General features: G+C 41.7%; 1 protein-coding gene across 3 annotated transcripts in view; it reads right to left on the bottom strand.

Moving 5' to 3' along the window:
• Window positions 1-648: 648 nt before the first annotated feature.
• The window catches only part of SH3RF1 (SH3 domain containing ring finger 1), a 112175-nt gene continuing 89635 nt past the window's right edge, over window positions 649-23188 (bottom strand). For all 3 annotated transcript variants that reach the window (XM_061584113.1, XM_061584114.1, XM_061584115.1), the window contains 6 exons: window positions 19622-19773; window positions 16581-16751; window positions 16162-16421; window positions 13934-14283; window positions 7137-7471; window positions 649-4541 (listed from right to left, as the gene is read on the bottom strand). In XM_061584113.1, the coding sequence (XP_061440097.1) occupies window positions 4373-4541; window positions 7137-7471; window positions 13934-14283; window positions 16162-16421; window positions 16581-16751; window positions 19622-19773 (1437 nt within the window). In that variant the 3' untranslated portion in view covers window positions 649-4372. The remainder of the gene's footprint in view (window positions 4542-7136; window positions 7472-13933; window positions 14284-16161; window positions 16422-16580; window positions 16752-19621; window positions 19774-23188) is intronic.

The following is a 23188-nucleotide window of genomic DNA, read 5'->3' as shown; positions in this document are numbered from 1 at the left end:
CCCAGGCATTTTAAGCGTTTATGTTATAATTTAATTTTTTTATCTTTTCTTTTGTTGCTGCTTGTGTTTATTGTTTGTTGTCTGATTTTATTGTTGATATTTTGTATTTTAACCTTTTTGTACACCGCCCAGAGAGCCACTTGCTATGGGCGGTCTATAAATGAAACAAATAAAATAAATAAAATAAAATAAACTATAAAAACAGCGTGCTCTTTGCATAATATCACATATTAGCAAAATTTCTACAGTCACGTTTATGGTAGGAGCAGGGTTTTTTTGTTTGTCTTGGGCATCACCACCTACTCCTTCTGCCACCTCCCAACTAATGGGTGCAGGGACCAGGCCTTCTGCTAGGAGCATGGATTTCTCTACTGAAAGCCTCCTGCCTTCTTGCATTTGGCTCTTCAAATCTTTAAGCTACCCCTGTGCACATATGCTTTCTTCACACAGATCCCTACATTAAAATCATTTTACTGGTAACATATTTCCCGTGCTTCACTTTTGTCCTTGTGGTATCCTTAGGGTTCCTTTAATGCCATTTTCATAAGAAAAGTCACCAAAACACCTCTGCTATTGTAAATTGAAGAATACCATCAAATTGTATTGGATTTTTCATTTCTACAGGAAATACACTTATGCATAAACAGCTCTGAAATACCTGTTGGTATGCATGTAGCAGACCTAGACTGATTTAATAAAAGCATGAGCAGACTGGCACAGAAACTACCTCCTACAGATATTAATAGAATCAGACAGAGATAGAGAAGCTCATCAGCAAGGAAAGCTCCATTTACTTCACAGCCATCTTAACGACTTTTCTCTCCACTTGTAATTCATCTTATGTAGCTTAACTGGATTTTTGTTTTATTGTTTTGTTTAATGAACATAGATAAGCAAAACATGTATTATTTGACCCTTAACCTTAACAGTCTTTTACACACAATAGGTTTAAGATGTTTGCTAAGAAAATATTTATTAGGAATGGAAATTTAACAGAGAAAAACATGTAACATTCACTGGACCTTAAATATAGGCATTAAAATTTTCCACAGAAGTTCTTAATGGAAATACACAAAATGAATGTAAAGAGTGTTTTGTTCTTATACCAGATGACACACTAGCCAAAAAACCCTAACCCAACTCCCACAAGTTTATAAAGGTCACAAGGCATAGAAAACTGCATTTTTGTTATTGTTGTACTGTTGTGTAACAAGCCCTTAAAAACAAAAAGTGATTCCTTTTCTTAAAAAGTCATTAGAAAATGTATTGTATCTAACAACACTATCATATTCATTTATATTTTGATAGACTTTACATAATAAAACCCTATGAATAGAGGTATCTGTGTCACACAGATATTCTACCTTATGGAGAAAAGAAAAATTATTTGCAGTAGTCTGTTTAATATATAAAAACTAATTTGTGAAAATAAGTTGACACATTAGTGTCAAGTTATGCTGAACTAAAGTTCATTTCAAATAGCTTGTATATCACATGAATATTCAAGTAACTAATCTTTTTAAAATCCACAAGAATTGACTTGTACAGTGTCTCACATGGGTGTTAAATTAGGAATGATTTGTTTCAAGAAGATAATTTATATTAAGACCATCATGAAACTACTTGATATTGCAAGAAACTCCTCCAGCTAATAATTTCCTCCTCACATGTAAAGCAAAAATCAATTGTTTTATATCAGAAAATCATTAGCCTACCAGCGAGTCTGTATTTTTCTCCTGTATATTGCATATATCTCCTTTAATTCATATTGTGCAGCACATTCAATTCTGGAAAGGAATAAGAGCTTTCCAAGCCCATCAATTCTGATAGTTGAGAAAGTGGTGCTGGTCACCTGCTGTTACTCATAAGTTATTGTCCTTAGCAGCTGTATGATGGACAGAAATTCAACAGATGAAGCTTTCCCCATGACAGCGTAACTATGCCAAGAAAATCTATACTGATTAATTTTTTTGTCTGTTGCTTAAAGAAGCAGGAGCCCTACCAGATTAAAAGGTGGTAACAAGTTAAAACCTGATGTAGAAACAGGCCAAAGCTGTGTATGGTGTAATGAGATTGCTATAGTCAAGCAATGGTATAACATACAACTCATATATATACCAAATCAGTGCCAAATCATTTTTTAAAACGCTGAAAATATATTTTTCGTACAGGATTCATTTAAAAATTAGCAGCTGCCAGTTCCCAGGCACACAGGGGTCTGGCCTGTCAGTTGCCAACTTGCTTCTCCCTAACTCCGTATTTGTTGAGAGGAATCAAAGGCAAAGACAGATGGACTTGAGGGTGGGGAATCTCTTGCCTTTTTCAGCTGGGAAGCTGTTCCAAAAGCTGAGAATGGGGGAAGATTTGAAGGAGAATCTCCTTTGTTTCCATCCCTTCCAGTCAGGGAACAATTCAAGAAGGAAACTAGAGGAATGTGCAAGAGACAAAAAAGGAGTATCTTCCCATTGTACTCCACTCGCTTAGCTCTCCCAGCCACTTCAGTTAAAATGGAGAGGAAGAGGGAAGATTAGTAATTGGATATGGGTAGATTGGTAGTTGGACTGGGCAGAAGATTTAGACCACTCTCACTCCCTCAAAAAGATGGACAGAAAAAAAGGTTTCAAGAGCGTTACATTTTATCTGAAATGAGATGTGTAACAAGAATCATAAATAAAGCTGGAACACAATCCTCTCCCACATCTATGTTGGGACTTGTAAACTGATATCGCCACATATACCCAAGGCCAAGATCAACATACTGGGATGGAAACTGAAGAATGTTGCCACTGCTGTATTGTCTCGGTCCCTGTGATTCCATGTAGTGGAGCACAGAGAAAGGAGTGATATGGAAGTGTTCATTCCCCCCATCCCTGTTGTAAAGAAGTGAATTTTTAGTGTTTGATGAGTAAGAGTGAAAAGGTAGCAACGGGGAAAACTAAGAGCAAGTATGTTCTTCCATTTCTGAAATGTGGTAAAGGACATGCTCCCCAAACATCTTACACTTCTAAATATTAATGGCTGAAATGCTATGAAGGTTTAGAGTATTCTCTACATAATTAGGACTCACTCACTAGTCTTGGTCAGTAGCTTCTTTGCTAGCAGATATCTGCTTGATTTAACATCCCCAAATGGGCACTTTTAAAAACCCACAACAGGAGACTGGAATGTAATCTATAAATCATGCAATGTTTTGTATGCCTGTGATAATTTGGTAATACATGCAAGACAATGAGTAGTTAAGACATATAAAAGTAGCAATAGTTACAAAATTAGCAAAATTTTCACAGTGTTCTTACAGCCTTTACTTTAAAAACACAAGTGTATCACTTACCACCACTATTGCTCAAACATGGTAAAATTGTCTCTTAGCCATGCAAATCACTTTGAAAAGGTAAAAGCAAACAACATTTCTTGGCACATTTAGACAGTGAATGCAACTTGAATTTAAATTTTAAACCCTCCCAATTCTTACAGCTAATTACTATTTCCCATTTCTCCAATTGTTTTGCTGCTAACATCTTTTTATCTCATTTATATTCTGTGAGTGCCAAGTATCCAAAGAACTAGCCAGATCTTCAAAGCTAAATCTTGACAGAGGTCCAAAATTCTTGAACAGACATGAATTAGAGGAAGATGATTTCCCATTTTCTGGCATTTTTTTCTATTTTTCTCTTTCACGTTGAGAATGTTAACTCTGTTGTACTGTTATATCTTTGCCTTTCAGAAAGATTATACTGTCTGGGGAATTTATACATGTCATTGACACCCAAAGTAAGAAAAGCCCACAGTACCATTTTATCCCAGTTTGCAGATTCAATTTGACACCACATCACCATCATTACAGCCAACATTAAGCCATAAAACAAACTCACTTCACTGTCACACACAGTGGGAGAAAGCAATCTGTCAGAAACTATTCCTTTATATTTAAGGAGATAATCCAGCTTCTCCTTTCCTAATTTCATAAATTAATAACTTGTTAATCATAATCACCAAGATTAAGCTACAAAACAGAATTCAAGTTTAGAAATCCAAGAATAAATTAGTTACAGCCTTGTAAACAATTGCTCTTTTGTGTTACATATTTCAAAGAAAACTTCCTGTGCAGAACAAAATCAGACATTACAAGGCACACATTACACTTAAAATTTCAAAATAATAATAATAACAATAATAATAAAAAGCACCCAGCAAGACTCTCATAATCTTTCTTTGCTGGCAAAATTGTGCTGTGGGGTACTGGAAAACATAAACTATAAATTTGTTTATATTACAGATATTTAAAAGGTTTTCCATGGCTGCACTCTCTCTTGTAAAACATTTGTGCTATTTTATAGTGCTGTGCGATTTGAAACATTTGAAATGAGTCTTCTCAGATACTCTCCACAAAGCTGCCAGGGAAAAGGCCAGTTTTTCCATTTCTCTGCAATGTGCCTTTGAACCAGCCATCTTCACGTTTTTTGTGTACAAAAACAACATCTCCTTCTTTAAGTTCAAGCTCAGCTTCACTCTGAGGAGGATACGATACCACAACCCTGTATCTGCAGAGTAAGAAAAAAAATACATAGTTCAGGTTTTTATTACAGAGACTGCCGTTGTTTGCCAAAAGAAAGCATCCCCCCCACAACCCCCCCATAGTTGCCTTGAACATCTCAATTAAAAAATAAATGTATATTAAGTAAAAGAGAAATCTGTGTTAGGAGTCAACACACAACTATTAATGCAATTTTGTGTAGCAGAACAAATTAAAACATAGTGAAGTTTCATAACTATGAACTGACTTGCATATTTATAACATAGGAGTGGCATACATGGCCAAATAATGCTAGAGGAGTTCACCATAACTGGTGTAAATGTGGTCATATAAATATATACTGACTATAGTTCGGGGCAGAAATATATGTGCATACAGTATGAGAAGCAAACCTGTTTCAAATCACTTTTAGCTCTCAATCTATTGTCTGCCTCAAATCCAAGTAAATATGCATTGAATTATGCAGAAACTCTTATTATCATCAGGTGCAGGAAGCAAACCTACAGAGAACTGTACGCTAATTTTAACCTGGATGCTCCGAATTAAAACCTCCAACAATACAAATACAAAAGATTGTTCATAGGCAAGGTTTCCACTGGGATTAAAACACAATTGGTAAGCTATTTCACATGAATTAGATTCAGTTATAGAGCTGTGAAGAAAACAAAATGGTGATGGTTCAAATATATGCCTAAATTTTCATATGCATTGAAATAATTGTTCTACAGTCTTGCTCAGGTTAAAGCTCAACCAGGAAATTACATGTATGCATTGAAAACCCCAATCCAAAAGCAGCCAAAATATAATAATAACCTGAAAAGTATAGTGGCCTGTAACCTTTTTGCCTTTTTTTTTGCGTTAAATACATTTCCCTATAAATATTTTTGCTTATTCTTAGAAACACATAATTGTAAGTGTAACTTTTTTTGAAGAGGACATACACTTTTTTGGGGCAGTGGCGGAGAGAGGAAGTGTTATGAAGTGTATGTATATACAATCTACAGAAAATTAGTTTCTTCTGATTCCATAAACTGATTATTTTTTCCCCTGGCTTTTTTATTGGTTCCAACTCTACTGGGTAGAACGGACCATTGGTCTCACATGAAGGGTGGTTTTCCCAGGTATCATGCCATCACATGGGTTATAGCACCATCTAGCGTTCGAAGGCAAGAATGTATTGAAGTCAAGACCTGGGGCAACAAAGCCCCTCCCACTCCAGTTCATTTGTGACGAGTCCGAAGTGAGATATCTGAGAAAGAACCAAGGGCCAACAGGCCTACCAGCAAGGAAAACAGAGACACTGTCCCAAGTAACACAGAACCACATTCATTCCTAATAGATCTAGCAAGGTCTTGACTTGATTACACAATCTAAAACAGTACAACTCCGAACAATAATAATTTGAAAGGTGGTACAAAACTCTAGGTACCCTCCAACAGGGAGGGCCGTGATGGCATGATACCTGGGAAAACCACCCTTCAGATGAGACCAATGGTCCGTTTTCCCCAGGTGGCATGCCATCACATGGGATGTACCAAAGCAGCCCCAACAAGGAGGGACCACCACTGATTACTTATCAGAAAGAACCTGTTGCAGAACACACCTTCCAAAAGAGGCATCAGCAGAGGCGTAGCAGTCTATCTTGTAATGCTTGATAAAGGAATCTGGAGTAGACCATACCACCACCATACAAATATCTGCAAGAGGTGCGTTGGTTGCAAAAGCAGCCATAGTGGCTGCCGACCTAGTCGAGTGTGCCATAATTTTACTAGGCACTGGAAGCTTAAGCGACTGTAAGTCAGTGCAATGTAGGCGCGCAACCAACAAGACAAGGTAGACAAGGCCCAATAATAATCTTCATAAAAATGTAGGAAGGAAGCCAGACCATAAATCACATTATCTTTGATGTCTATACACTAATGTCCAGAGTAGGGGAAACAAACAGAATGAACTTGAACTCTTAATACAGGATAGGTATAACTGAAACTCGGTGGGATGAAGCTACAGCAACTGAAGGATATAACTTGTTAAAAAACCCCAGAAGGAATAGAAAGGGAGGTGGAGTCACACTATATGTTAAAAATATATATTCCTCCACAGAACTACAGGAGGATGATGAGCTTGGCAGCCTCAGTGAGAGAATCTGGATTAAAATAAATAGGACAAGGAATAAAAGGAACACGGTGGTTGGAGTGTACTACTGACCACTCAAACCAAGGAGAAGACGAGGACACTCTCCTTGTGCTCTGTAGCAACTGCTATTCAGAAACAGACAGTATCCAGCCAACAAGGATTCTTGGTTGAATCAACTTTCTGCATCTTTCCTACTGCACGACTGCACAAGCACCTATCAAGGAAAAGCTGTATTGGGCATGAACCAGTGATGTGGGACTGTCTTATGGCCACAGATAGCACTGGCAGGCACATGCATGCATGGACCTCTAGACTGTTGCCACTATCAGACTGGTATTAAGATGTCATTTTAGATACAACATTGTCATCATAGGAAAAATATCAACATTCAGTTTCTATTATTTTTCATAATTAGCATTTCTAGGTGAGATGTGAAATTTTATACTTTAGTTACTGGAAAATGACTTACCGTTCACAAACTACAGGCCTACATTCATTCAAGATTGGGGCTAATGAAGAGCAGGGTTGCCGTGGAGGGGGAGCTATAGGAATACTGGAATCCACAGAACTTGCTTTCCGATGAGTATTCTCTTGCACTGATGCAGATGTTTCATTGTCCACAGGGCAGGACTCAGCTCTTCCATGACTAGAAGTTGATGGAACTTCTGGTCCTACAGCACCTTGTAGGGCCAGCTCCACAGCTGCCTGCTCAACTTCCAGAGTTGGTGATGATGGTGGTGATGCTCGAGGTTTGCGCTTGGTAGACGCTCCTGCAAGTAACTTCAACAACCCCTTTTTTTCTTTCTAGAAATAAATAAAAATATTTCTTTTGAAGCACAAATACTCACTAGACAACAATAACTGTTTACACTATGTAGGGCCTTGCTGACCTCAATAGATTTAATAAATATTGATATGAAAAGGGGACTTTGGTCCTTACCTGAAATAAATTTCTCCTGGATGACAGTCCATCAAGTGGGTATAGGGCACCACCTAGTGTCCATAGGCAGGAAAAACAACTGAATTGCAGGAGGTAGGTCGCCTCAAGCACGTGATCTCTCCAGTCCTTTCAAGAAGAGTTGGAGACTATAAAACCCTAGATGCACTCTGACAAGGAATAAGCAACAGGTAAGATCCAAACCCTTAAAGACCTACTCCCGAGACGTAATAAAAAACACACTTAAACTATAGGAAAACAGTTCAACCAAGTAAATTGTATTGACGAAAAACCTCACGGAACAAACAAGAACAAATGTATGCATAGCTTAAGTAGCATGGTTATTAGCTTGGTTCCTAAAATATTAGACAGAAGAGCCACACTGAGGTGGGCCTTGATGGACTATCATCCAGGATAAATTTATTTCAGATGAGAACCAAAGTCCCCTTCTCCCTGGATGATAGTCCATCAAGTGGGATATACACAAGCAGTTCCCACCCAGACCGGGGGATAATGAGGCTCAGGATATAATGATAAACTGCAGAACTCGACGACCGAAAGCAGCTGTGGCCGAGGCATAGGTATCTATCTTATAATGAGATGCAAATGTATTGGGAGACCAAGCAGCCACCCGGCAAATCTCTAACAGTGGGGCATTAACAGAAAATGCACCTGTGGTTGCGGCTGTGTTGAATGCGCCGTTATGTTTTGGGGGCACAGGTACCTTTAAAGCATCATAAGCTAACTTAATACAGGCTTGCAACCAACAAGAATGTGGAATTAGATACTCTGTTTCCCAAAGATGCAGGATGAAAGGAGACAAACAGTGAATTAGACAGTCTAAAGTCCTTAGTTTGATTGATGTAAACCTTTAATGCTCTTCTAGCACTGAGAGAATGCCAGGCCTTATCTCGTGGATGGACCAGCTTCGCACAAAAGGATGGCAAGATGAGCTCTTGTTGACGATGGAAGAATGAGTTCACTTTGGGCACAAACAGAGGATCCATTCTTAAGATGACCTTGTCCTCATGAAAGATGCAAAGATGTTTCGCCACTGATAACGCATTCATCTCTGAGATGCATCTGGCAGAGGTAATTGCCACTAGAAAGAGCACCTTAAAGGACAGGAGGCGAAGAGGAACGGTGCTTAGCGGTTCGAAGGGTGGTTTCTGAAACACAGTCAGGACTGTTTGAAGGCTCCATGAAGGGTATCTCTGAACTGTGGGTGGGCAGACTGCCCCTGTCCCTTTGAGAAAACACTTAATGGATGAGCATCCATTCCTTCTGGAGCACAGAGAGACAGCACCAACAACAAGGCTGAAACTTGGTGCTGCAGGGTGTTGACCTTCAATCCCATGCTGAGTCCAACCTGCAGGAAATTTAGTATGTCCGAGATCGAGGCCTTCATTGGACGGATGTACTTTCAAAGACTCCAGGCAACGAAGCTTCACCATGTGGAGCTGTAAGTTCATTTTGTAGATGGGCGGCATGAAGCTAAGACAGTAGATATCACCTCCTGTGACAAGCCCACTGCACTTAAGCAGTGCCACTCAATCGCCAGGCTGTCAGCTTCAGCCAGGTTGGATCCGGATGGTGAATCAGTCGTTGTGTTAAGAGATCTGGCTGAGACGGGAGCTTCCAAGGGGCCTCAGATGAGAGGCGTAGCAGCTTGAAAAACCACAGACGACGCAACCAGTATGGGGCTATCAGAATTATTTTTGCCTGCACCTCCCTCAACTTCCTCAGGGTAAGTGCTATCAGAGGAACTGGAGGAAAGATGTAAAGTAGCCCCGGGGGCCATCTGGCTGAGAGGGCGTCTATTGCCTCTGCATGACTTGATGGATAATAGGCAAAGAACCAGGGAAGCTGACAATTAGCTAGAGAGGCAAAGAGGTCCACGTTCACTTTCCCGAAACTGTGCTGTACCAGGAGGAACACCTTGGGGTGAAGCATCCACTCCCCCGCCTGAAGGTGCTGGTGGATCAACCAATCCGCGGTGAGGTTGCTGTTCCCACTGAGATCCTCTGCTGACACAAAGTCTATGTGAAGTTCTGCCCAAGAGAAAAGCAGGGTGGCCTTGTGCTGAAGACTGTGACCGTGTTCCCCCTTGTTTGTTGATGTGAGCTTTCATGCAAACATTGTCAGTACAAAGGAGAATGTGGTGCAGGTGGAGTACTAGAGCAAAATGTTGAATGGCTAGACTGGCCACCCTGAGTTCCAGCCAGTTGATGCTGTGATGTACACCTGCTGCTAACCACTGTCCCTGGACTACCATTGCCAGAGCCTGGAAAAAACCTACGTAGAGAATGGGAAGAAGCTTGGCATGGTGTTCATCCCCGATGATAACTTGAATGGGCTGTCAGGTTCTACTGATTTTGGAAATGTTACCTTTGTGGTTCCTGGGATCCATCCTTATTTTTATATTGGCTCTGATGCACTAAACCATACTGAGCAGTACACAACAGCTTCAGGTTAGTGAGTTTTGTGTGTGCACGCACATTTCTCCTTCAAAAAACTCTTGAGAACACTAAGGTAGAAATTACATAGAACTATTTACTTGTTAAATTTCCCTCTGCCTTTCCTTCAAGGGGCTTACAGTGGTATATTGGCCTCTCAACACCCTGCTGAGGTTGGTTAAGATCAACTTGTCCAAGGCTGAGCAGGCTTTGAACCTGGGTTTTTCATATCTGAATCTTACTTCCAAGAAGGGTACATATTTCTGAGAAATATATTTATCAATGCCTTTGTAAGGAAATAATGAGAAATTGTGAGGGTTTATTGATTATGCAATTGTGACATTGTATTAATGAAAGCTACATAAGTAGGAACAGATGTTGCATTCACGTTCTTTTATGTACACCGCCCAGAGAGCCTTTTTGGCTTAGGGCGGTATATAAATTAATTAATTAATTAAATTAAATTAAAAATTGAAAGGCAATGTGCACCCCATCCTGAGAGACTGGTATCTGTGGTAATCATGGCATGCGGTGGATCTTTGAAAGGAATGCCCTTCTGAAGGTTGGGAGAGGCCATCCACCATCTGAATGAGTTTCTCAGGCAAGCGGGAATGTGTAGCTGACGGTGTCTGCAGGCCATGATGTCCTGCTGATAGGGAAGTAAGAACCATTGCAGTGGGCGGAAATGATGATGTGCCCATGGAACAATCCAGATTATGGAGATGAAGAGACCCAGAGCCTTGGCCAAGAACATGAGATCCATCAAATCCGAGGTGAGATTCCTTGTGGCCCCCTGCAGATTCTCTACCCTCTCTGATGACAGTAGAATAATGGCCGCCGAAATGTCGAGGACTGCCCCCAGATGTTGGAGCCACTATGTGGGGACCAGGTGACTTTTGACTTGGTTGATCAGGAACCCATGGGATGTCAAGACCTGCAAAGTAAGGCCAATGGCCCACTTCACTTGAGAAAGCTCTCCGTCTGGATTAAAAGGTCGAGGTAAGGGTAAAGGGGGACACCCTGGCAGAAAAGATAGGCCACCAGGGCGACCTTCGTGAAAACTCGAGCAGCGGATGAAAGGCCAAAGGGCATTGCCTGGTATTGATAATGATGGTGTCCATAGGAGAAGCAGAGGTACCTCCTGAGTCATGGATAAATAGGGATATGCAGATAGGCCTCCTAGAGATCTACTGATGCCAGATAATTGTAGCGGTGGAGGGCCTCCCTGGTGGATGAGATGATCCTGAACCTTTGGTACCAGACAAACTAGCTTAGGAGTGTCAAATCTAAGATGGCTCTCCACACTGTTTTGTCGTGTTTTGGCACAACGAAGCAGATGGAGCAGACACCTGAGAATAATTATTCAGCAGGCACCTCTATTGCTTGAATCTGGAGATGTTGAATGGCCTGTTAGCACCTGCCATTTCTGGGGGCAGCTAGAGATAGGGGAAGGCACAAAATGGTTTGGAGGAACGCTTGCCAGTTCTACTGTGTAGCCTTCCCGAATGGTTTCCAGTACCCACCAGTCAGTAGTTATATGAGACCAGCTCAGAGAAAAAAGTAGGAGCCAAGCCCCCATTGGGGGGATGTCGGCATCAGTACTGACGAGATGGCTGTTGGGACGTGCTGCCCTTGGATCCTGTAGATGCTGGGGTGAACTTGTTTCTGGCATGTGGACTGGGTTTCCTGGGAAAATGGTTTCTGAACCAGTTGTGTTGAACAGGCTTGTAATGCCATCCTCTACACAATGAATGACTGGAACAAAAGGGCTGGAATGATGACTGGTAGGAGACATAGCGGCGAAAAGGTCTCCGCTCATCCTGGTGGAATAGCTAAGAACGGTTTGTGCTTTTCTTGAGGGTCCACCAGGACCTCCTGGAGGGTCCGTTCCCTGCAAAGTTTCAGTCCTACATACTGGGTGGTAGACAGACTGACCCGTGCTCCTGAGTCAGCATCCCAGTAGCACAGCCAAAACATACGTCTTGCAACAATTTGTGCCACTATGGACCTTGCGGAGAATTGAACTGTATCTGAAGTTGCATCCACAATGAAGGCTGCCGCCCTGTAAAGCTTGATAACTGTTTTGCTGAGTCTGTTAGGATCCCTGTTGAGAAACTACAGCTGGTACAAAATGCGGCGGCCCGTTTACTTACAAATAGCCGCCGCCGTGATCACATTACGCCGGTGTTAGTTCATCTACACTGGCTTCTAGTTGCTTTCCGGGCCCAATTCAAGGTGTTGGTATTAACCTTTAAAGCCCTATACGGTCTCGGCCCAGTTTACCTGAAGGAGCACCTCCAGTACCACCAACTTAGCCGCCTGACTAGATCAGCCACGCAGGGCCTTCTCTCAGTACCACCAACGAAAACAGCTAGGTTGGTGGGAACTAGGGAGAGGGCATTTTCAGTGGCGGCCCCCACTCTCTGGAACTCCCTCCCGTTCGATCTTCGCCATGCCCCTTCCCTGGATGCATTCCGCCGAGCATTAAAAACCTGGCTCTTTGGACAGGCCTTCGGGACCTCCGGGGTGGCCTAAGCTTTTATCACTATTACTGAACGCCCGTTGTTTACATACTGTTTTATGCTGTAATTTAATCCTTTATTGTCGACTGTATTGTATTGCTATGTATTTTAAATCGTATTTTAAATTGTATTTTACTGGAATTTAATTGTGTACGTCGCCTAGAGTGGCCTTGGCCAGATAGGCGACACAAAAATTAAATTATTATTATTATTATTTATTATTATCAAGGTTGGCCCACAGAGTACAGCCAGATAAAGATCTGGCCCTGGAGCCAAAAAAGTTCCCCATCCCTATTCTAAGCAATTTCTATGAAATGAACCAGCCCGACTGCTCCTGCCCGTCACTCTTATCACAGCCAATGAATGAAGTCAGAGCTATAATTGATAAATGAGTTGTATGGATAACAGGAAATAGGAATCCCCGGGGTCCTAAAGCGCTGCTGTTTTGCCCTCTCTTTTAGTGCATTTTTCCTGCTTCTGTCTCTTTTTCTAGTTCTTGGAATCTCCAGTTTGCCATTCCTTTTTCCCTAGCAACCAGGATGCATCTTTTGTGTGCTGGGTTCACCTGACATCAAGGAGTGCCCAGAAATTATTTTCTGCAAATACTACTACACAATAAGTGTGGGTGAATGTTAAAGAATCCTCCTCCCCGCAAAAGGCAAATGTGAAAACTTTGCAAAGTGGCTTAGGCATATCTCCTGCTTTGCAGAAGCTAAAGACCAGGTACTCACTCACTCACTCATTCATTCATTCATTCATTCATTAATAGTGTGTGTGTGTCTACTCAAAAGTAAGTCTCTTTGTGTTTAATGAGGCTTACTTTCAGGTAGAAGTTTCAGGTAAAAGCCCTGGGCTCCTGCTGGGAGGAAGGGCGGGATAATGATGATAATAATAATAATAAGTTGGTACAGGATGAAAGCCTAGGCTTTGGTGTAGGGTTGGCATTGAGGAAAATCAGGGTTCTTGTTCCTTTAACAAATGCATAAGCAGACAGAAATTCAACAGGTCAAGCCTTTTCTAGTATAGAAATACAATTATAGGAAAAGCTTCACCACGGCTACTCTAATTTTGTGTTATGCCATGCCCTCATGGTAGCCATATTGTGACTGGTGCCCCCAGCACACTCAAAATTTGAAATGTGCCATCTGGTCGAAAAAGGTTGGTGAGCCCTGGTTTAATGTGTCATACAAACAGGCTCTGCCAAGAAATCAGAAAAAGGCCAATCGTTGGAGTTATATCTAATAAAAAGTAGGTCAAAAATCCCCATTATCTGTTCCTTTTTGTATTTAAGATTATAATAGAAGCTGTTGAAGTGAAATATCCTGAGTGGCAACCAAAATGTCATGCTCACCTTGCCATCTCTGTCTGATTTATTGACAGTAGTAATTCCTCCAACTGCTAATGTATTCTCTGGGGAAGCTGGAGCTCCAGGGTGAACAGTCATAATTCTCCCATTTGCATCTCCATCCAGAGATGCAGATGTGACAGGAGAAGATGCTGTACAAGTTAATGGGACATTTGTCCGGTTGATATTCACAGCAGTGATATAAGCAGCAGCAGCATTAGAAAGCTGAGGTTGGAGCTGTTGGGAGGCAACAGAATGGTGTGGAATAATTACAGCAGCAGGAATAAGGCATGCTGAACTTTGAGCCTGAATCGGCATCACGGTGGCTGTAGGTCTTTCTTGGCTGTGTACTGCAACTGTAATGAGAGGGGCAAACATTTCATGACATTTAAAGCAATACACCATCAAACTGTTCTGCTATTTAAAAACTCTTCCCCCACTATTACTTCCTCAGTCTCAAGCATTAAAAATGGTTCATATGGGTGTTTCAATATAGCAACCTAAATCTCCAAACCACCTTTTATTGTATGAAAGGTATCTGACCAATGGCTTGTGCTATACTGAATACTGTCAATGCAGAGAGAAATATTGTACGTAAACCATCAATACTAAATGAGCTAACCCACTTCAGTATTAGAACTAGTTTTTCCAAAACTTCATTGTGAACCAACCTAATCTGACATACAACTACTATTTTCTTTCTATTTTCTTTTTTTAAAGAGAAGGTGAAAACAGAACATTTGGGGAGGGATGGAGGATGACAGAAAGGTTTAGGAGACAGGAGAATGGATATGATTGATTATATATCCATGTCTAAATACGTGGGGCAGGATGGGGGTTAACAGTGAATCCCAGCACCAAAGGAGTTGAAGACTACATAGACTTCACTAAGAAATTCAGGACTGCCAAACCCTGAACATGGACAATATAGTACTGTACCTAAACTAAATTTTGTGCTCCTACTGGGAGGAAGGGTGAGATATAAATCTAATAAATATATAAATAATACCCAAATGAAAAGTTTGACTTTCACTTCAGTAAACAACTTCAGCTGAAGCTAAGTGGATACATGTTGGCAAATACTTCCTTAATGATTAGCTTCCTCTGGATCATCACAGTTATGACCTGTACTCAACCTGTCAATAAATCTACACTCGATGGGGAAAACAAGACTGACACCACTACCTCATGGATGCATTGCAAGATCAATGTTAAAAGGTATCACTACACTGTACTCCAGAGCACCAGGGAATCATTTCATTTCAGATATATTTATTAGCTCCTCTATATCCCACTCTTCTTCCAAGACGATGTGCTGCATATATGTAAGTAGCCTACATTATCCTCACAAGAACATCTTCAGGTTAGATGGAAGAATGAACCCTGGTCTTGTTGACCACTGAACCGCACTGTCACTGAGTTTGTTTTCCATCAAGTCTGAAAAACTGTAACTAGGGGGAGTTATGTCTTTGCCCAGTCTGGGAACGGACTGCCAAGGCCGTTGCTATGGTAGCCATCGCGATAAACTGGGAAAAGTTCTAGCAGCTATCTGTGTTAAGCTGTGTCTTCTGTGTATTGCCTCTGAACTGAGAGGTTGTCTTCTGTGTTTACCTTTGAAGAGAGATGTACCAGAAGGGGGGTGACTGAAGAAACTCTACATGTATTTACTCTTAAGCCTTTGGCCATGATGTCTTAATAAAGACTCTTAACATGCTCTAATGCTCTGAAGAAGTTTCTTGCTCAACTTAACTCCAACGTAATGTATGCTGTTTCACGCAACAACGCACACACGTCAACAGGTCTTCCCATTCAAAGTCCACTACACTATCTACTTCAGCACACTGACTGTCCTCCAATATGTGTACCCAGTAAGAATGTAAGAAAAGCCCTGCTGGATCTGACCATGCTGGTCCATGTAGTCCAGCAACCTGTTCTCACAGTGGCCAACCAGATGCCTATGGGAAGCTTGTAAGCAGGACCTGAGCACAACAGCACTCTACCTAGTTGATTCCTAGCAACTAATATTCAGAGGCACACTTCCTCTGACAATGGAGGTAGTACATATTTATTTCTTTATTAAATTTATATCCCACCCTTCCTCCCAGAAGGAGTCCAGGGTGACAATAGCCATCATGTATTACAATCCATCGTTAACATGGAGTTAACAATACATAGGGTTTCAGAGACGTTCATCCTGATCATACCATCACCTAAGGAATAAAGCAATGTTTTACCTGTTCTAACTGCACTGCGAGCCTGGTTGACCGTCATTTGGCTAGTCATGTGCATAAGAACCTTGGTCTGTGGACTCGTTTGTATATGTGCTGCAGAGACCACAGCTGTTGGTACTGCACTGGAGTTCATTGTCACACCATTTCCCTGAAGTTTTTGCAATGTTCCTCCAGCAGTTGAAGTATTAACCATAGTCACCACCCGCCCTGTCTGACCAGCAGTAGACACAGGTATTTTTGCTTGGGAGGCACTTGTCACTGCCCTGTTAAAAGTAATGCAAAGAATTTATGCACATCTTATTACATCAGGAAAAGCCTATTCTCCCTCTCCCAACATACCACTACCACAGAAAAACTGGACATCCAAAAGGGGGTGCTTTCCTTAACTTTATAAAAAAAAAAAATTCAACAGAAAGGCATACCTTGTAACTGGTGCCACATAATTGCCAGGGAACACGCCAATTTTGCTTGTATGCATGGATGTTCCTTTGAACCAGCCATCCTGGCAACGTTCGAATACCAAGAACATCTCACCTTTCCTCAATTCCAGTTCATCATCTTTTCTAGGAGTGTACGGATAAATAGCAATATACCTGGAAAACAAAAGTGCTTAAAAATGGTCTGCAGGAAAACTACAAGAATAACCCCCCTCTGTTTATCCACCTTTTACTGTATAAAAAATAATGCAAGTCATAGGTTCGCCTATGCTTGAAAATGGAACTACGTGGAAGTCATTCAGCAAGGAAAGTAGGTCTGTAGGTAGTCACATACATTTCAATCACAGAAATAGCTGCAACCAACAAAGGATTCTGTCTCTAACCCCTTATCAATCAGTCAATCCCAACTAAGCAAATGATAGTTTGATAGTTAAGGAAGGCTACCATCTCAATAGCTAAAATATCGTTTCCTGATTTCATCTTTCTTCCATAATTTAGATCTATCCTTTGAAGGCCGATATCGAAGCCAAAGTTGCAAGTGTAGTTGGCTTGGAAAAAGGAGGCTTTTGCCAATGCAGAGGCCTGGTCCACACATAATGCTAAACCATGGTTAACATTAACCATTGTTAATAAACCATAGTTAAAACCAAGGCACCTGGCAGACAATTACTTAATCTTTGGTTTATTACATCACAGAATAGTTACAAGCACCAGCAAGAGCAGCCAAGCCTTGAGTGCCTTGCATTTTTTGCTGTTCTTCACTCATGGCTTTGTAATTTTGGGGCAGTGACAGACCTTAACCACAGTTAAGGAGGTCATCAGGTTTGTAAATAATATGCTATGGTTAACATTAATTAAGGTTTCTACATCGACTACAAATTTTGGTGGAAGTAATCTGTAGTTAATAAACTATAATGAAACTGCTGGGATGGGTTCACATACAATACCAAGTCATGGTTTAATCAGTAACGGATGGCACGGTGCAGCAGTGGTACTCACCTGACCTCCGATGGATCACATCACTGCTGTTTACCTGGAAGTAAAGGGGGACGGGCAAGGAGGCAGCAAGTTCGGTGCAGTGAAAACATACTGGCAGGAGTGCCAGATTGGCTCTGCTGCTGTGTTTGCACTGTATCTACCTCACCCCTCTTCCTCTTCCTCTCAGTAAGCAGCAGCAACACGAGTAACTGGAAGTCAGGTGAGTGCCGCCCCCCACCACGTCATCTGCTACTGGGTTTAACAGACCATAATTTAGCATTATGTGTGAAACAGGCCGCTGTGTCAGAGCCATCCTGGAGATTTTCTGTCCCTCTTATTATCGGATATTGGTGTGCATGCACAGGAGTCCACAAGGTACAACTGGTCATGGCAGCCAAGCCAAATTTTGGATTGACAAAGATCCTGCCCCTCCCCTTCAGTGAAATTCTAGGCATGTCTGTTGAGAAATAAGCCCCACTGTGTCCAATAGCAACTGGAATTGTAGAAGACTGTTTACTGATTTAAATCTTTAAATGTTTTAGACTACAACTCCCATCAGCTCCCAACCAAGGCACATGCTGCACCACTGAGCTACATCTGGCCTATTTTTTTTGCTAGTTTTTAGTTAGAGCAGGTCTATGGTGAGAGGAGGCTTTTTAAAAAAATATCAAGGCTGTCTTTATGACTGCACCTTCAGTTCTGTCAGTGGGCACATTCCCTGCTTTTTGGTTCCATTGAAAAAGACAGGCACCCCTGTTCCCTCTCACTAACTCTTCTTACCTAGGGAGGTGGTGGGCTCTCCAACATTGGAGGCATTCAAGAGGCCACTGGACATCCACCTGTCAGATATGCTTTAAGTTGGATACTTGCATTGAGCAGGGGGCTGGACTTGATGGCCTTATAGGCCCAACCCAACTGTACTATTCTATGATTCTATGATGTTAAACTATATTTCAGATACTCCATGTGCCTGAACACTGTGCATATTACTGATCTAAGATGCATGGGTAAAGGAACACTGAAAAAACCTGCTGGCCTATCTAGACAATCACAAACCTGCTTTTACTGTATACCCTCTTGAGACATCTCTCCCCCAAAAGCCACCCTCTTCCTTTGTGAAGACAAGCAGTCTACAGAGAGCTGGTGGCCAAGACCTACCTCTGAGGCATGACCCAGAGTAGTAGCATTCAGTCAAAATGTATGAGACTGTGTAAAAAGTATTGGTCAAATTCCCTTAAGCGAGTAGGTTCATGGTAACACCCTTCAAAAAACGCTTAATTCTTTAATAAGGTAACCCAGACTCTATTGTCATTGTGTGATATGTAATAATGGCCTGACTTGCATAATTTATTTTGGCTGCAATAATCCAATGGATTTGCCCTTGTATTGATGCAATTTTTACTTTTAATATAGTGAACGAAAGCTCCACTTTTGGAACTCAATCTGTGAGTTTTGGCATCTCTTTGCCTGCCATCTTTCCCAAGTAATGCATGAAGCAACTTTTTAAAAGGAAAAAGACAAAATATTTATGTGTTCAATTCAGAAGTGTGAAGAGATTATAGGAGGCAGCAGCTTTTTGCCATCACTCCAAACTTCCACCCACTAATTAAATGATATACGCTTCAGTAAAAGCAAATATGACCTGTAACATTAACTTCCAGATTGCTGTTGGTTATATTAATTATAATTCACAATTTAGAGAGAAGTCTGTCAGTCATCCCCAACACTTTAAGGATGAGAAAACATGCTCACTGTTCACATCATTGATGTTTTCACATGTTCAGTTAACATACTTGCAGCAGTATAGTTTATATCAAAACTGTAAATACTGTCAGCAAGAAATCTGATAAACTGCTAAAAGAGGTAATGTAACAAATCATATTCTGTTGCTTTTGTTTCCTGGTCACATGTACCAGGTGGTTCTTAACCCAGATGATAAGCCAAACATTCCTTCTCTGTTCCAGAAATGCTTCAACTTTTTTCCTTTGCTAATTCTGACCTTCCACCCCATTTCAAGTTTATCTTCAATAAGTTTCTATTCCACTTACACACTTGGTCTTGTCTGTGGTCGCAAATGTGTTATTTGCTCAGTTGATCCCGGTGCAGATTTTTGAGTCGCTCCTGAAGGCAGCCCAGTAGAAGTTGGGGCAATTATTGTAGCAGACAAGAGAGGTGGTGGTGGTAGAGGGGGATTCATATTCTAAAAATAAAATGTTTAGAAGATCAGATGTGTCATTTTGCACTGATAGTCAACTGCAAATTGTATCCATAAACAGACTTATGGAAACACACACACTCCAAAATTGACCTGGATTCAGCAATAAACCAACTTTTCCACCTCCTAATGCAATGTAACTGGACAGTCCCTTGCATTTCTCTTTTCTCAAAACAACATGTCAAGCAACAAAAACAGAAAAAGCTCAAAGGATTGCTTCTATATGCATATTTCAATGGGCAGAAATACAAAAGCCTTTCAAATGTAGTTCAAATATCCAGCTGTCCGAAAAGGACTGCAATCGTGGCTGTTTTGAAACCAAACACTGAAACCCAGTGAGAAACAAATTTCAATACAAGTCACCCAAACTTTACTTTAGGGACAAAATTTCCTTTGATACTTGGGGTACAAAGAGTAAATACAAGGCAGAGCACAGTTACTGTGCTATTGTACTGTTGCTTTTTCCCGCTTATTCTTCTATTTTAAGTGCCAGCATTAAAAAATTAGGATTAAGACTGACGAGATGAGCAGTGATAGACCAGAGTTCTTTTAACAGGCAATTTCTAACAGGGCTACCCTCTGGAATTCCTTGCCTTAAAAACAAAAACCAGTTATTATTTTCATGTACAAAACTTCAGACCATTCTCAATGTGGTTACACTCATGGGTAAAAATGCACTCACAAAGAGTCTGGGCTCCCCATCAATCTCTGAGCTAAAACAGATAAACATTAAAATAAAATTATGTTTTCATGGTTCAATTCAACTTCAGTAAGCTGGGCAGAGCAATCATATATTAACGTTATATCAGAACTAAAGAAACACCACTGCTATGCTGGCAGAATAGCCACCGTATGCAATGAGTGTTCAACCCAAGTGAAGAACAACCCATAGCCAGAAAATTCAAATACTGTGTAAAAATGACAGGCATGCCCACATTTTTCTAGCCCACATTGCTGCAGCCCATCAGTCGGGGACAGTACATCAACAACGTCAACACACCATATGGACAAAGAGGCAGCCAACCTACACAGGCTGACCTGGGGGCAGATTCCCCCCACTCCATGTCCCCAATGCACAAGAAACACAGATAACTAGGCAGCAACCACAGGCACACTCAGTGGAGCCACATGGCACTCTGTTAACTACAGCAGGAACAAATGCATTCAGGAGGTTGCTGGTTCAAATGCTCCTTCAAATACAGAAAAGGTGTACAAGCAGGCAGCAGTGACAAGTGGTGGTGCAGTCTGCAAAGCAGAAACAAGTGTGCTCAGCAGGCAGGTGGTTCAAATCCACAAGGGTGATTTATTTCACCCTTCTTTGTAAACATTGTTTATTGAAAAGGGGATGGCCAGAGCAATTGTGGCAACATGTGGATGAAGTCACACACATTCTCAGGGTCACTGGTTTAAACACCCTGAGGGAAAAAACATCCCTTGTGCATCTCACACCCTGATTTGGACTGGGAAGTTCTAGGAGAGGATGCTCCCAAGGTGCAGCAGCTGAGAAAGAGCAGCACTACACCAGAGCTAGGATCCACGTGATATCACAATCTGGGAAAACATCAAAGACTTCTCAGTGGATGGCAGGGAACACAGAATTGGGGAGGGGGAACCACAGGCATCAAGTTGCTGGACCAAAGTGAGCAGGCAGATTGGGAAGAGTGATATAGCCCCATGCTATGTATCCTATCATATGAATAACATGTTCTGTGTGTGAGATTTATATATTGGTGGTGGTGTGTTGTGATTACATGCTGAGATACATCAAATCCTATGTTCTGCCATAGCCGGTTTTAGCATCCTTGAGCATACTGGCATCTTTGAACAGCTTCTGGGGCCCCAGTGCTCTGGGAGGACCTACTGGTAACACCTGCCCTAAGTCACCAGCTGGCTGGATCTAGCGGCCATTGAAATTTCCCACAATGCACCCAACATAGGCTTGCTCTGATGCATTGTGAAAAACTATGGTAACTAGACCCAGACACTTAGTGCTATCTGGAGCATTGCTGCTGCTTGTCACCACTACCCATTAAGCCCACCAGCACCCATCAACAGAGGAGGCAGCCCACCAAAGAACACCTAGTCCAGGTCCCCTCAAATCAAGGTGACATGGGTGGAGCTGCCATTGTTAGGGAAGGCTTTTTACTTATTTCTCCCACACTGTTCTGGAGCTAGTATAAAAGAAATGTACTACTTCCCTGTGCTGCCCACATCCCACCTCCACCCTATTTCAGTCTTTCTGCTGGCCTATTTAGGCAGATATGCTAGTGTAGGCATTGGGGTGGCAGAATATCTGGAATTCTGCCAACATGTTCCCCCCGTCAAAAGATCTGCAGTAAAACATTGCGTTCTTAATTTTTCTAACCATCTTACAATTGCATTTCATCTCTGGATGTTCAAAACAAGATTTGTTATCTGCCTATTTTCTATTCCTTTAACTGCCAACATTATGTTCAGTGACTTTTATTATTACTATTATTATTATTACATTTGTATACCGCCCCATAGCCGAAGCTCTCTGGGCAGTTTACAACAATTAAAAACATTCAAAACAAATATACATATATACAAATTTAAAAACACTTTTTAAAAAAAAAAATTAAAAAACACATGCTAAAATGCCTGGGAGAAGAAGAAAGTCTTGACCTGGCACCAAAAAGGTAACAGTGTTGGTGCCAGGCAAACCTCGTCAGGGAGATCATTCCAAATTTGGGGGCCACCACTGAGAAAGCCTCGGAGTAGGCACCCAGAGGAGGGCCTTAGATGTTGAGTGTAGTGTATGGGTGGGTTTGTGTCGGGAGAGGTGTTCCATCTGGTATTGTGGTCCCAAGCCGTGTAAGGCTTTATAGGTTAAAACCAGCACTTTGGATTGAGCTCGGAAACATACAGGCAGCCAATGCAAGTGGGCCAGAATCGGTTTTATAAGTTCGAACCATCTGGTCCCTGTTACCAATCTGGCCGCTGCATTTTGCACAAGCTACACTTTCTGAACCATCTTCAAAGGCAGCCCCACGTAGAGTGCATTGCAGTAATCTAACCTGGAGGTTACCAGAGCATGGACAACTGAAGCCAGGTTATCTCTGTCCAAATAGGGGCATAGCTGGGCCACCAACCGAAGTTGGTAGAAGGCACTCTGTGCCACTGAGGCTACCTGAGCCTCAAGTGACAGAGATGGTTCTAGGAGAACCCCCAAGCTACGAACCTGCTCCTTCAGGGGGAGTGCAACCCCATCCAGGACAGGTTGGACATCCACCATCCGGTCAGAAGAACCACCCACTAGCAGTATCTCAGTCTTGTCTGGATTGAGCCTCAATTTATTAGCCCTCATCCAGTCCATTGTCGCAGCCAGACACTGGTTCAGCACATTGACAGCCTTACCTGATGAAGATGAAAAGGAGAA

Source organism: Rhineura floridana, chromosome 9 (assembly GCF_030035675.1).
Source record: "Rhineura floridana isolate rRhiFlo1 chromosome 9, rRhiFlo1.hap2, whole genome shotgun sequence".
NCBI lineage: Eukaryota > Metazoa > Chordata > Lepidosauria > Squamata > Rhineuridae > Rhineura > Rhineura floridana.
Note: the sequence above shows the minus strand (reverse complement) of the source record. Positions and strands in the feature narration are given on the sequence as shown.